The sequence below is a fragment of the Melitaea cinxia genome, chromosome 29, assembly GCF_905220565.1.
Source record: "Melitaea cinxia chromosome 29, ilMelCinx1.1, whole genome shotgun sequence".
Taxonomy (NCBI): Eukaryota; Metazoa; Arthropoda; class Insecta; order Lepidoptera; family Nymphalidae; genus Melitaea; species Melitaea cinxia.
In genome coordinates, this window is record NC_059422.1 from 5764956 (window position 1) to 5781637 (window position 16682).

General features: G+C 34.5%; 1 protein-coding gene across 1 annotated transcript in view; it reads left to right on the forward strand.

Annotated features, from left to right (window-relative positions):
- LOC123667680 (phosphatidylinositol 4-phosphate 5-kinase type-1 gamma-like) overlaps positions 1-16682 on the forward strand; it is a 65721-nt gene that overhangs the window by 31624 nt on the left and 17415 nt on the right. Inside the window, exons 4-6 of the mRNA XM_045601521.1 lie at positions 10300-10511; positions 14440-14604; positions 15678-15830. Of these exons, the coding sequence (XP_045457477.1) occupies positions 10300-10511; positions 14440-14604; positions 15678-15830 (530 nt within the window). The remainder of the gene's footprint in view (positions 1-10299; positions 10512-14439; positions 14605-15677; positions 15831-16682) is intronic.

The window sequence follows — 16682 nt, forward strand, 5'->3', positions numbered from 1 at the left end:
TGTCCTTATAACTGTATATATACTAAGTGCGCTTAAAAACATTAATAGCGTGATTCAGGCTCAGTTCGCGTAATTTCTTTCAGGCTATCCTGATCTGGACCGGACCGGGTCCTGATCCCGTATGCTTTACCATACTTGATTATATTTTACATCAGGCTATCCTTGTCTGTACCAGACTTGGTCCTGATAGAGCTTGCCGGATCTGGCATGCCTCATTCTATCCTGATCCGGTCCAGATACATAATCTGGTTGAGCCTGACCTTTTTTCTAGTCGGGATATTAAACGTATTTATTTATTGTTAATATAGGATTTTGAAGCATTTTTAAAGTGCGTTTTATAATATATTTAAAATATCTGTTGTCGGGCTCTTTACACCGTAAATTTGTACCTAAAAAACGTTTTGATAGTTAAATCTGTATTTGAACTGAAGTCACGGTAAAAGTAGGTATTAATATAGTGACATTGGATTTTAGTTTGATGGTCTACCTCCTACCTGCATACCAAGTGAACTTCCTGTTGGCATATGACTAAATGAGGTAGAAGGTTGCAGGTTCAAGTTCGTTCACATATACTGCTATAGTAGATGTTAAAAAAATAGGTTAGTTGGTAAATATATCCGCTAAACCACAGTAGAACAGCGTGATGGATTAAGTCCAGATCTTTCCTACACAGAGAATGGGGCTTATGACCGGCAGTGAGATGTTACAGGACGTATAAATAAAAATTTATAATAAGTATATGTGTCGGACAGCAAAGTATAAATGGCACTTGGGTCATTCAAGTATTACGGAAGCACCGAAGGGCTTTGGGGATCATTGTTTTACTTATTTTTGATGACATGGGGCCCGGGGGGCCTAGATGATGGTTACGTCAGCAATAGTTATTTATTATTTCCGAATAGATTAATATATATATATATATATATATATATATATATATATATATATATATATATCAATGTAAGCTTAGGGGCGAGGGGGGAAGGTTTTACTGACTCGTTGATAGGGGGAAGAAGGGGGTTAAAATTACCAAAATTCTGCTTACGTAATACTTGAGTGACCCCTTACAAGCAATTATAGAATAATTCTTTCGATATATTTAATTGTACTTCGAGGTCACGATAAATTGAATATCTCGGTACAACACTAGAAACGACTAAATTAGCCTTGCCCTACCGTCCTATATTATTTAGAGAAACCTTTCACCGACTACCGTACATAATCGTGTTGTCTCTGCGTTGGAATGTGTACAATACGGTTTAATTAAATAGAATTACTTCGTGTATTTATAGTTAACTGATATATAAATGAATAGCGAGATGTGTTGGTAAGCGTAAAACAGCAGGTTTATTAACTTCTTTAAAGGTTTCCAATAATTTGTAGAAGGTTCTCATGATAAATTAAGAAAATTGCACAGAATATAATAATTGTGTTTGTTCGCAAACGAAAAAAACCGACTACAATTTACATCGACAAGAAATAGAATGTATGTAATAATCAGTATTTTGTCTTTACTAATTGTTTTTCAAAAATCGCTGAACCAGTGGAACTTAAATTTTCCTTTATAAAGTTGGTTAGTTAGAAATTTCACACACACACACGCACACGCACACACACACACACACACACACACACACACACACACACACTTCAGCCTATCGCAGTCCACTGCTGGACAGATGCCTTCCCAAATTCACGCCAAAAACAGCGTGAACTCTTGTGTTTTGCCCATAGTCACCACGCTGGGCAGGCGGGTTGGTGACCGCAAGGCTGGCTTTGTCGCACCGAAGACGCTGATACCCGTCTTCAGCCTGTGTATTTCAAAGCAAGCAGTTGGATTCTCATCCTGCCATCGTTCGGCTTTTTAAGTTTCAAGGAAAGAACTGTTATTAATGTAAACACGAGTCCTAGTATAATATTGTAATCAATAGTCGAGTAAACAAACGTATGTGGGGCATTCGTTACCCTGACATTACAAACAGTTGTAATAATACATCTATACAAATAAATAAAATTGGAGGGTCTGTTTGTAATATTAAAATAACCACTTTTCACTAAATGTATGTGGATGTATACACGATACATATACCAAAATGACATTTTTTACAATTTTTGTCTGTCTATCTTTCTGTCTGTTTGTTCCGGCTAATCTCTGAAACGACTGGACCGATTTTGACAGGACTTTCACACAGGCAGATAGCTGGGGGTACTAGTGAGTAACTTGGGCTACTTTTACTTTAGAAATTTATTTATTGAGTATCAATATTTGTACAACTATAAGTATTTATTCCGAGCTAGTATCATACCTACAACCGTTGTCTTGAAGTTACGTTTAATATTACTAAATCAGAACGATAGTCGGGAAGTAAATAATAATAATTGAAAGAGTAAGGAATAATCACATTTACCATATACTCGCGCCATTAGAGACGTTCATGTTATTAGCCGTGACGGTATTAGCCGGTAAATGCATCCTTTGGTTATCCATTCTTCTATTCCCATGCTTTATTACGATCGTGTATTTATTTGTAGATCAGTGATTAATCAATGACCTCATAAAAATGTACTCATTATTCTCAATTCAATTGAAGTTGTATTAATGTTTACTATTAAATGTATTTATTCGTTTTGTCACTTTTAAATTGTGTTTTAACGATTTAAAAAAAGGAGGAAGTGTGTCATTTGTCTTGTGTGTCTGTCAGTGTTACTTGTCAGTGTAAATTTAAGTGGGTTTGTTCGTTTGCGAGAAAACGCGATTATAATACATACACATATTTTGTTTTAATACATCATACATATTTACGCATTAATCACTATCTCTTATTCAAACATTATGACATTCGTATTTGTATGAGACAAATGCATCGAGTGGTATCACCATGTACCACGAGATATTATAAAATAGTATGAGTCAATGTTTTATTTAATCGTCAAGGGAATCGTGTGCATACCATAATGCATACATTATTATTATGTAACTCAAACTAACCTGGCGAGCTTCGTTCCACCATATTTTTTTTATATATACATAAATATTGTCCTGACAATACAAGCATAACTATGACTATTTGACGATTCGAAGATGCTTTTGAAGCCTATTTGAATAAAGCTATTTTGATATTGATTTGGGGGCTATATATATAATAACATTGTACAAGACAAAGTAGCAAGGATACGTCGTATTAACTTAAATAAACTTAATTCAATGCAGACGAAAATAAATTCGTAGCAACAAACGAATAAATAGAAACTCGACGAAAGTGAAAAGTAATTTAAAAACCAATTTATTTCTTTCCATGAATACAATTTTATAAAATGAAATGTTTCAAGCAACTAGTTTTTAAACACTTAATTATAATTTTAATTACAGACAAGAAAACTATGAGTTTAACTTATATAAAAAATACTGTTAGTTTGATTGTTTTCTGAACTATCTGACCCAGCGAATTTTGCACCGCCATATATATATATATATATATATATATATATATATATATATATATATATATATATATATATATATATATATATATATATTTTTTTTTTTAATATTTATAGTTTTATAGTTTTTTTAAATACGAACCTTTTTCTGTTAATAACGAACACAAGAAAGAATTATATAATTCAATTAAGATCGGAAGTTATGCGCGTGTATACATTTCAGCGAATCATTTTTATTTAGCTGTCACAGCACTGGCTGTGGCACGGGCTCGATCGCGGGTTCGACCTCCGCTCACGTATTTATATTGGCCATATAGATGTTTGACATGGTCTGGGCGTTTGTGTTATGTGTATGTGTATGTTTCCGCCCACAAGGAAAAATCCTACTCGGCGCGATTGAGTGTGAAACGTTTATTATTACTGTTTATATAGATAATTTAGTAGTATCATAAAAATATAGTTGTTTTTGTAGTAATTTACAGACATAAAAATGCACGTTCGTGTATTCGATATTATGTTATGTTTAGTCATTCATATAATAACATTTATGTTCTATCTATACATATATAGGAATATTTACTTTCTCATGGATATACAATTATTGTATTATTAATTGTATCGAGGCAACTTTAACTGAGGTAGGGCACAGCAGAAATCTTCTGCTCAAAATATGGAGCAGCCCGACTGGGGTAGTACCTCGACCTTACAGAAGATCACAGCTAAATAATACTGTTTTCAAGCAGTATTGTGTTCCTGTTGGTGAGTAAGGTGACCAGAGCTCCTGGGGGGATTGGGGATTGCGTCGGCAACGCGCTTGCGATGCTTCTGGTGTTGCATAAGCTACGGTAATCTCTTACCATCAGGTGAGCCGTACGCTTGTTTGTCGACCTAGTGGTATTAAAAAAAAGGCATGTGTGCCACTCAGTCTTTGCACCACTTACTTCATTCATCACATCATACCACCTCGCCGTCACGTTACGAAATTGGACAGACATTTATAGTATTTTGGGACTGGTGAAGTACCTCGATCTTACAGAAGACACAACTTAATAAAACTGCTTTCACATAGTGTAGTGTTCCTGTGGTAAGTAACATGACCAGAGCTCCTGGGGAAGATTGGAGGCATGTCGGCAACGCGCTTGATGCTTCTGGTATTGCAGACATCTATAAGTTACGGTAATCGCTTAACATCAGGTGTACCCGTACGCTTGTTTGCCGACCTAGTTGTACAAAAAATAATAATTAAACAACCATAGAGATAAATTTCTCTTAATAAAGTTACGAATTACCATATATATCGCTGTACCATACGTTTAATTGAAATCTCACTCATAATCATAATTGTAAAAAAGTAGATAATGTGTGACGTAGAACATTTAGCAGTATCTTTGTAGACATTTGTGTGACAAGTTGAGAAATTTCAATATCATCATTATTTTGGCTATCCGTAAATATAATCAGGTGATCTGACTCGCTGCTTCGTCGTTATCTTTATTACTATCAAGAAAATAAATCAAGACAGAATTAATGTTTGATACAAGCGTGTAATTGTGACTTTACTAATAAAATATTGCCGTGGTCTGGGTGTTTGTGCAGTCCTTGTGGGTCTCCCCACCGTGCCTCGGAGAGCACGTTAAGCTGTCGGTCCCGGTTGTTATCATGTACACCTGATAGCGATCGTTACTCATAGTAGGGAATATATCTTAAGGGGAATAATCTTTAATTCTTAATAAAATATATCTTAAGTTAAGCTCTGATCCTTCTCCTACATGGGGAAAGAGGCCTATGCCCAGTAGTGGGATATTACAGGCTGAAAACGTAAAGTTTTAAGTCAATTGAGTCAATATTTTTGTGTAATATTCCTAAATTACTTATAAGTAGAAAGAAGTCCGAGTACGAGTGTTCTTGTTAATTGAAACGCGTAGTTGAAAATATGTGAACACAAGTTTGTGAATAAATGATAATATCACCCAATAATTATATATGATCTATCTAATAAATAACTGACGCAATTTTTATGACTTAATTGCAAACTTATATAGGTAAAAGATAGAAGATGAAATCAAAGACATGTAAGTAAAGTCAATTACAAATTACTAAACTATTTCACCCAAAATCACACTGCACATACAATGAGATATCTAATTAAATTTTCACATTTGAATAATAGTAATGGCGTATTCATAGAAACAATGCAATACAGTAAATTCGCTTCTATATGCGTACACCACTTAAAACTCTTAAGTTACGAAAGTTTGTTAACTTAAACCATTAGAACTTGGAAAGAGCAGTTTCAAGAACGTACAGACATTTACATTTCACATAAAAATAGCTGCATTATAAGACACAATTGTGTTTGCTCGCAAACGAAAAAAAAACCGACTTCAATTACATCGACGAGTAATACAACGTAGATCGACGAAAAAATAGTCAAGTAACTACGCGTTATCAAAGATTACTCAAAAAGTGGTCATCAGATCTCGATAAATTTAAATATGACCACATTGTAAACATTAGCTTTCGATTAAATTAAAAATTATCAAAATCGGTACACCCAGTAAAAAGTTATTGCAGATTTTCGAGAGTTTCCCTCGATTTTTCTGGAATCTCATCATCAAATCCTGGTTTCCTTATCATGGTACCAAACTAGAGATATCCCTTTTCCAACAAAAAAAAAGAATTATCAAAATCGGTACACCCAGTAAAACGTTATTGCGGATTTTCAAGAGTTTCCCTCGATTTCTCTGAGATCCCATCATCAGATCCTAGTTTCCTTATCATGGTACTAAACTAGGGATATCTCCTTTCCAACAAAAAAAGAATTATCAAAATAGGTACATCCAGTAGAAAGTTATGCGGTATAATACAACATAGGTCGACGAAAAAAGCGTCAAGTAAAAACGCATTATTAGATATAACTCGAAAAGTAGTTGTTAGATCTCAAATAAATTTAAATGGAACCAATTGACACACACTACCTTTCGATTAAAAAAAAAATTGTCAAAATCGGTCTACACGGTCAAAAGTTCTGATGTAACATACATAAAAAAAAATAGTCGGATTGAGAACCTCCTCCTTTTTTGGAAGTGGATACGAAAAATCCTTTTTTTATATTTGTGCTTTACAAACACGCAGACACGTGTCACGCTCCTGACACCTGCGGTATCTCGAATGTGTTTACATAAGTATAGAGCAAACATTCTATGAAGATAATGTTTTTGTTATATTTTTACGTTACTTTTCTTTTCTCCAGCTGACGTAACAAGTGTTTTGATTCCTAGCTTCAGTTTAAAGATATATTAATGTGACTAGTTCGTAAATACCTAACGCCTTTACGATGCTGTCATGTGATTTAAATTGTCGTCAAAATGTGTACTTTTTGTGACAGTGTGTGGTTGACTGTGGACAAAGAAGATTTTACACAATAACACAAGAGAATAACGTCCAATGGATTAAGTAGGAAGGAAATAGTGACATTGTTTTCAACAGAAAAAATATCCACAACTTGCAAGTCTATCTTCCAACAAATTATCCAAAGTTGTTTTTCTTTCTATCCCTTATTCGCTAATTCTCAATGTTATATGTCAGAAATGTTGGCTCTCGTTTCGTTCAGAATTATTTTCTAAACCCAGACCACCAACGCTTAAAATATTGCTTTCAAATTCCTAATCAAATGTTGTAAAATGAAATTTAGCGGGAAAATGTTTCTAGCACATTCTTTATCTTTCATAACGGATATGGTTTACACTACTTTTATTATTAAATAAATAAAACCACTTAAAATAATTCTAGTATATTTTGTAGTAATGTACCAATTTATAAAGTACAGAGTGATTACAGTGTATGTGTGTGAAAAAATAGCGTTGAGCTAGAGATAGTTTTATAATATTTGTGTATAAAAAAAAAATTATGGGCGACGCAATATCGAAGTCAGAGGCCTATGCGGGACCTTCAGTTTTAGCAGTGTCTTTACAAGAAGGTACTAAATTAATTTTAAATATGTTGTATTATTTTACACATGGTGTAATTGTTTATTATTTTATCAAAATAAGAATATTGCCAATAAATCAGAAAGGTCATATGGTGAATGCGCTTTTGTCATAAGATTAGTTAATTAATTAGTCAGTCAATGATTCCGTGATGAACTTTACAGCGAGTTTGATGTTTCAATTTTGTTATAATGATTTTTCGATGTCGTAGTAAAAAAAAATGTGTGTCAGCTCAGACATGTGATTGAAGTTAACTCCTCAGGAACGATTATCGTGATATCCCTAATATATGTATATTATGAATGTGACCTTTGTTTGTTTTGTTACGTTTTCACGCGAAAACTACTTCATCATCATGAAACTGTATACACTCTTGGAGGGTTAGAAGTAACATAACACTTTTTATTTAAAAACAAATTTAAATACGAGCGAAGCCGTGGTTAAAATCTAGTTTAAAAATATATTAATCTCTAGTTCGTCTTATCGCAGTAAACGTAATGCGGTATAAAACGTCACTTTCGGGGCAGATCGCGTCACTGCTCAGAATCACTGTTCACATTATTACACTCCCCACATTTTTTATACCACGAACCTTGTATCGTTTTTTAAGGAGTAAACTCCAATGAATAATTAATCAAAAACTCGAATCTACAAAGTAAAAATCGATATATGTATATGGAAACGTTTACGACTTTACAAGTTAAATTTTGATATTTTTATAACTTCTTATTATAGTTGAAACTAGAAATCCGTACTGTGTTATATATATATATATATATAACACAGTACATATATATATATATATATATATATAAGTAGGTCGGCAAACAAGCGTACGGCTTACCTGATGGTAAGTGATTACCGTAGCTTCTAGACGTCTGCAACACCAGAAGCATCACAAACGTTGCCGACCCTGTCCCCAATTCCTGCCAGGAGCTCTGGTCACCTTACTCACCAACAGGAACACAACAACACTGCTTGAAAGCAGAATTATTTAGCTGTGATCTTCTGTAAGGTCGACGTACTTATCCCAGTCGGGCTGCTCCATATTTTGAGCAGGAAATTTCCTACTGTGCCCTACCTCATTTAGTGTGTAGTAAATTAGGTATAATGACCTATATACTATATAATACCAAAATAATTTTTCTATGATAAAAAATGGCACACTAAACGTTATTAATCAATAATTGTAGTTAAAAGTAGGAGAATAGCGTCCGTGATCAATTGACACTTGACATTAGTTGTTAAGCGCTTGTCTGCTATGATTCATTGTGTTGCTTGCTGCCCGTGAACTTCCTCAATTGTAAAGATGTCTAACAAGAAATAATGATCAAATTTAATGGTTGAATCATCTGATTAACACTTTTAAAACAAACAACTGATAAAACCAAACACAAAATAATAAATAATACTTGTATATTGTTATTGTTATCAATATTGGTATAGGAAAACTTTTAAATACACGCTTCACACATACATAACAGGAGGGGGGATAAACGTTGATAAAATTTGCTTTTATGGGGAGAATACTTTTGTTTTATTTTAAGAGCAATTTTGAACTATTATTAGTAATCCTACAAATGATATAAATGCTAAAGATTTCGAGGATACTTTTACGCAAACAATACTTAATTGTAATGAAAGTTGTTACATACCTGAAGATACAGAATAACACATAACCCAATTTTATTCCTACTGGCTCGGAAATAACGCTAGTTAAACCATGAGGCACGGCTTGTACGCGACTTATTTCTAACTAGTAAAGGGTATGTAGAAAAAACCATTAATCTTCTATATTAACTTGCTAAAACCCAAACAGACAGAAGCCTAAGCCTAGAAACAAATATTCGAAGAAAAATGCTAATATACGCTCCGAGCGGGACTCGAACTTGTAATCGTGTCTATAAATGTTTAAGAAACAACCTGCTAAGTAGGTATATTATATTAATTACTAGCTAATCCGGCGAACTATCGCCATTTTTTCCCTTTTTTGTGAAAATTCGGATAATGGAAAATTAAATAAAAGAAAATCACATAAAAAAGAAAAAAAATAATTATCTACTTTGGTGCTGTATTTCGGAAGTTATGCGATGATACAGGGTCTATCTTATCGGTGACTATTGATAGATCTAAATAAAAAAGACTACTAAGATTTATAACCTATATATTTAAGTATTATTTATTCAGAAAAATGCTATGCAGAAGCTGAATACGTTCGCACTTGACATTGAATTAGACAGCCTTGAATATTCATCGAACAACCGGAAAATGTACGAAAACGTTAACACCAAATGTGATTGTTTGCTATTCGAAATGTATATTTAACAAGTGAAGAACAAGTGCATACTGTATTTTTTTAATGATTTTCTTTTATACATTTAATAAATAAATATATACGAGCTGTAGAAAGCAATGTCATTGCGAACTGTGCCAACGGAAGTAGTCAAATAAGTGTTTTATACTTTTTATTAATTTAAACTTAGACTGAGTTCCTTATTCTCTTTATCGTTCATTGGAAAACGACACATATACATGTCTGGCGCGAACTTGGGGAGACCTATGTCCAGCAGTAGACGGCCATAGGCTGAAGTGATGATGTGATGATGATGATGATGATGATGACATGTACATACACCTACACATACCTACTACAGGCTACCTTACCACAGGAACACAACAATACTTTCAAGATCAGTATTATTTGGCGCGAACATGTGGAGGAAGGGGGGAACAGTGGACTGCAATAGGCTGAAGTGGTGATGATTGCACCAGTCGGGCTACTTCAATTTTTCAGCAAGTCATTTCCTGTTGCGCCTACTTCATTGAAATATATATTTTGTATGATAACAATAGTCACTCTTTCTTTTAGGAATCCAACATGCAATCGGAGGTCTCGCCTCAAAACCGGAAAGGGATCTTCTAATGCAGGACTTCATGACGGTCGAAACGACAAACTTCCCATCGGAAGGTTCGAACCACACTCCCGCCCACCACTACTCGGAGTTCAAGTTCAAAACGTACGCGCCGATAGCCTTCAGGTACTTCCGAGATCTATTCGGAATACAGCCGGATGATTTCCTCGTGAGTATATTATGTGATAGTTATTTTTATTCAAATCTAAAAATTACTTGTTCCTAAAAAACCCTTATTCGCTCATGCTGCGCCATTAGGAAATAGCGCTGTCCTTCCTTGAAACTATCCATTCAAACTTTAAACTCGGGCGTCTTAAACATTTGATTTTACAAATACATCACACAGGTGACACATTGGCACATCAGAAAATATCCTAACAGCCCGTCCGGGGAAATACCTCGACCTTAAAAAGAAGATAACAGCTAAATAACACTGCTTCCAAGTAGTGTTGTGTTTCTATGGTGATCAAGGTAGCCAGAGCTCCTGGTAAAGACCGAGGATAATACTTTTGTAAATGTAGTAGAGTTGTGTTCGTGTGTTAGGTAGAGAGCTCCTCGGGAGGGTCGAAGGTAGGGTAGGCAACGCTCTTGCGATGCTTCTGATGTTGTAGGCGTCATAATTTAATAATTCCCGCCACAGATATATAATGAACCGTTTTTTGTCTGTTAGACTAAATTCGAAATTTAAATTTGGAATAAAATTATAATTCAGTATACTCCTTACTGTTTCATGAGTACTGGTTTTAATTTATTAAACTAAAACCTTTTTTATTTATTTTTAATGTTTTTTTATTTTTATTTTTGAAAACAAACAGTATTACGATAATTTACTAATATTACTTAACTAAAATTGTTTTCGAAAATACAACAGTACAATGAAGCTAAAAAAGATTAATAAACTTATCACTTTTCACTTCTTACAAAATATTTTTTTTTTGTTATTTTAAGCTATCTTGTAATGTAATTGCAGCGATAAACTCATTACATTTTTTAATTTTTTTATTATAACTATAAACTAATACAGAGTAAAAATAAAAAAAGCTCATAACAAGCTACCACATCTACCACATACATTTTCCATTAATTGTTGTGAGGTTTTGGCCTTGTGGAAAAAAAATTGATTCGATTGCTTTTTTTTCTGTGACTCGCTCTACTATAAAGATAAAACTTTATCTTTCTAGATTAAATTTTTAGTATTCTCGTACCAAAAATTCCGTAAATAAACGAAATACGATTTTGACGAAATGACATGATTAAGTTTGTATTTATTTTCATTAACGTTATTTAAATAAAAAGTTAAAATAAGTTTATATAATGAAAATATTGACATTATCTACATAATATGAGTAGTTTGTGCTTCGCTTAAGTCATCGCTTGATTTTCTTTTAAATCATATTATTAGATCCAGGTAATCACTACATAGTATAAAACAAAGTCGCTTTCTCTGTCCCTATGTATGATTGAAGAGGAAGGTTTATATGTATAACACATGCATAATATAATAGAGGAACACTGATAGTTTTTGCAACCTTGCGAAGCCGGGTCGGTAGTATCGTGATAAGTCAGTCAGATCTACAAATTCAGAAAGAAGTCCCTACGTCTGCTATTAGCAACGTATAGTTTTAGGGCCTGGTTCATCAGTTCACCAGTTAACGGTAATGGACGGATGACGATACAAATAGCTGTGTGGTTACGGCAGTAAAGCCACCCCTCTCTTCCCGTGGGTGTTGTAAGAGGCGACTAAGGGAAAACACAGTTCCACTACCACTTTGGAACTGTTAAAACCGACCGATGCCGAGCGATCCAACTGCTGGCTTCCAAATACACAGGCCAAAGACGGGCAGCAACGTCTTCGGTGTGACAAAGCCAGCCCTGCGGTCACCAAACCGCCCAGCGTGGTGACTATGGGTAAAACACACGAGTTCGCGCCATAATGTCTGGCGCGAACTTGGTGAGGCTTATGTCCAGCAGTGGACTGCGATAGGCTGAAGTGATTGTGATGATAGTCATCCGTCAAATAGCGTTATCAACAACTGGTGAAATAGGGCCTTAATAAGTAAACTAATATATAAAAAGATCCTAATTAATTTAGAAACCTAATTAGAAATGTTTAGAAGATACGAAAAGTGTCACTTATTTCTTTCGCTTCAAATCTGTGAGAATTTGTGCCCTGCGGTTTTAACCGCATTAATTTGAGAAAAAACGTACTATACTATTATATAGCCTTCGTCAGTACAAACTCCAGCCTTATAATATTAATATAGATCTCTGTTTCTGTTTGCAAGTAAATAGCTGACAGTTTTAAAGTAATTGAAATAATATAACAGAAAACTTCGAAATAACGCAGGAATACTCGCAGGTAATAAAGAAAATAGGTTATTAAAATAAAAATTTCGTCTATGTAGGTATATTAATATTAATTTTTTACACAAAAATAGAAATAATATATGATTCTAAATAAATAAGGAACATGTAAATTATAATCTCCTGGCTTGTAAATTCGTTTCCTAAATTGCCTTTTCAATTAAGGCGCTCAAATTCGACCCAATGTAATAATCCATATTTAATATAAACAAGCTTTTTAACGCGATAATAAATGATTATCTAACTGTTATATCTATACAAATAAATAAAAATCTGAGTGTCTGTTTGTAATATTAAAATAACCGCTTTTTACTAAATGCATATGGATGTATACATGGTACATATACCAAAATGTAATTTTTTACAATTTTTGTCTGTCTGTCCGTCTGCTTGTTTGTTTCGGCTAATCTCTGAAACGGCTGGACCGATTTTGACTGGACTTTCACTGTCAGATAGCTGATGTAATAAAAAGTAACTTGAGGCTACTTTTATTTTAGAAATTTATTTTTTTTATAACTCAGCGAACTGAACAATAACTTTTTTAACCGACTTCCATAAAAGGAGGAGGTTCTCAATTCGACTGTATTTTTTTTTATGAATGTTACATCAAAACTTTTGACTGGGTGGAGCGATTTCGACAAATTTTCTTTTAATCGAAAGGTGGTGTGTGCCAATTGGTCCCATTTAAATTTATTTGAGATCTAACAACTACTTTTCTAGCTATATCTAATAATGCGTTTTTACTTGACGCTTTTTTCGTCGACCTACGTTGTATTATACCGCATAACTTTCTACTGGATGTACAGATTTTGATAATTCTTTTTTTATTGGAAATGAGATATCCCAAGTTTAGTACCATGGTAAGGAAACCAGGATCTGATGATGGGATCCCAGAGAAATTAATAGAAATTCTTGAAAATCCGCAATAACTTTTTACTGGGTGTACCGATTTTGATAATTCTTTTTTTGTTGGAAAGGGTATATCCCTAGTTTAGTACCATGATAAGGAAACCAGGATCTGATGACGGGATCCCAGAGAAATCGAGGGAATTTCTTGAAAATCCGCATTAACTTTTTACTGGGTGTACCGATTTTAATAATTTTTAATTTAATCGAAAGCTGATGTTTGTCATGTGGTCACATATAAATTTTATTGAGATCTGATAACTACTTTTTGAGTAATCTTCGATAACGCGCAGTTACTTGACTATTTTTTCGTCGATCTACGTTGTATTACTCGTCGATGTAATTGAAGTCGGTTTTTTTTTCGTTTGCGAGTGAACACAATTATTGTTAAATTCCACACACAAATCGCGGGCACAGCTAGTTTTATAATAAATCCGTACGACAAACAAAAACAAACAAAGCTCTCGTAATATATTATTGTTGTTTAGCAAACAATGGAACAGACGATGCGTTGGCGCAGCGGTCACAGCACTGGCTATTGCGCTGGCGGACGTGCGTTCGATCCCCGTTCACGACAGACATTTTTATTGGCCATATAGATATTTGTCGTGGTCTGGGCGTTTGTGCTTGTATATTGTGTGTGTTTACAGAGCCCCGACACAGGAAAAAAAATCTACTGGGGGCCGTTGAGTATGAATCGTTTATTTATTTATTTATAACTGGCTTATTTCTTACATTGAGAAAGAGCCCCGTTCCCAGCAGTGGGATGGTACCTAATCAATCATAACTAAGTGAAATTATATAAAAATCAATTTTTTTCCCTTTAGATGTCAATGTGCAGCGCGCCACTCCGCGAGTTGAGTAACCCCGGAGCGTCGGGTAGCATCTTTTATCTCACAAACGACGATGAGTTCATCATCAAAACGGTCCAGCACAAGGAGGGAGAGTTTTTACAGAAATTACTGCCCGGCTACTACTTGAATCTCGATCAGGTAAATATAAAAATACAATACAGGTCACTATATAATTGGGTCTTAAAAATTTTTTTACTTCTAATTATAGTAGGGTACAGCAGAAATTATCCTGCACAAAATTTGGAGCGACCCGGTTGTTCTGTGTTCCTGTGAGTGAGTAAGGTGGCTGAGTTCTAGGAGACTTTTAGCTAGGATATATATAGGCTAGGGCTTGCAATGCTCCTGGCGTTGAGGGCGCTTATATGCTACAGTATCCGTTTACAATCAGGGAAACTATACGCCTGCTTTCCATTCTTATAGTATATTAAAAATATATATATATATATATGTATATTGGCCCTAAATTCGAGAAAATATCATGTCCAACAAGCGAAAGTTTGTTTGGAATCAAATTATTTTGGGTTATAATATTGGTACAATTTAAGTTTTATCTCTATGTTAGTCATTTTTTGGTCAACAGCAGCTGAATGATTCACTTTATTATCTTAAATTTCATTATAACTACATGAGGTTTACGAAAGCAAAAAAAAAATATACAACGTAAACACAGCACTGGTGTGTGGCAGTTGCGCTGGCGGTTGTGGGTTCGATTCCCGCACATGACAAACGTTTGTATTGACCATACAGATGTTTGCCGTGGTCAGGGTATTTGTTCAGTCTTTGTGGGTTTCCTTGAGCACATTAAGTCGTCGGTCCCGGTTGTTATCATGTACACCTGATAGCGATCGTTACTCGTAGTAGAGAATATGTCTGCAAATCTTTCTCCTACATGGGGAAAGAATCCTATGCCCAGCAGTGGGGTATTACAGGTTGAAGCGTTTAATTTAAAAATTTTACCAACTAAACGTCCAAACGCAATTGTAGACCTATTTTGCTTGAGTAGATTTCAGACTTTAAATTTCCGATTACTTACTCTTGCAGTAAGTTGTATCATAATTAGTTATATCTAATTCGTTTTTTCTTAATTTATAAGCTATCTAACGCAAATAAGTTTTCGAATCAGGGTATCCCTGCGGTCAGTGCTTTCACCCAAAAACTAATTGATTTTCGAGTATTTTTTTTTTTCTAATACGTAACCTCTCTTTCCGCAGAACCCTCGCACGTTACTGCCAAAGTTTTTCGGTCTGTATTGCTACCAGTGCAACAGTAAGAACGTGCGTTTAGTCGCCATGAACAATTTACTGCCATCGTCTGTAAAACTACACCAGAAGTACGATCTCAAAGGATCCACGTACAAGAGGAAGGTGAGACGATTTTAATAGACTACTCCTAAATCCTATCCACTTTTGAGCAAAGTTCTCTTCCCCTATTAAGTGGGAGGATTATACAATAAAGGCTCTGTTAGACCAATAGCTGATAATGTTTATGTGTTGTATAACGGTATCCAACAGATAGACGATGATTTGTTTTTCTTTTTCACCATTAAATATTATCATGTGTCAGATATTTATATTCGCAACTCGAATCTGAAATGTGTCACGGGACACATGTACATGTTGAAGGTAAAGCAACATTTCTTTTCAATATCGGTAAAAAAAATCTTTTTTCTTTTTATTTAACTTATACTTCCACAAATCTTGATAAATAGCAAAGTCAGTCTTGTCAATGTCTTAACTGAACGACAGACACCGACATTGAAGCATCTACTCTGATACTGACAATTCCGCAAGGGAGCTAAAGCCAAAGAAGAAGAAGAACACATGTACATACGTCAGATATTTATATTCGCAACTTGAACCTGAACTTGTGTACGGGACATATGTACATGTGTCTTAAGTTCTTTCTGAAATATGTTTTTCTTAAATTACTTCGTTCAAGGTGTCAATTTTTTCTAAAAGATGTATATTTACTAGAGATGCCACGAATATTCGGCAATTATTCGGTATTCGGCTATTCGGCCTCTTTTTTTCGCTATTCGGTATTCGGCCGAATATAGTTAACTATTTGGCCGAATACCGAATAGCAATTTTTTTAATTCCTACTAACTGTTTTTCCGCGACTTCGCGTAAATTATAGCCCATGTCCTTTCTAAGGCTCTAGAGTATCTGTGTACCAAATTTCATTTAAATCGGTTTAGTAGTTTGGGCGCGAAATCA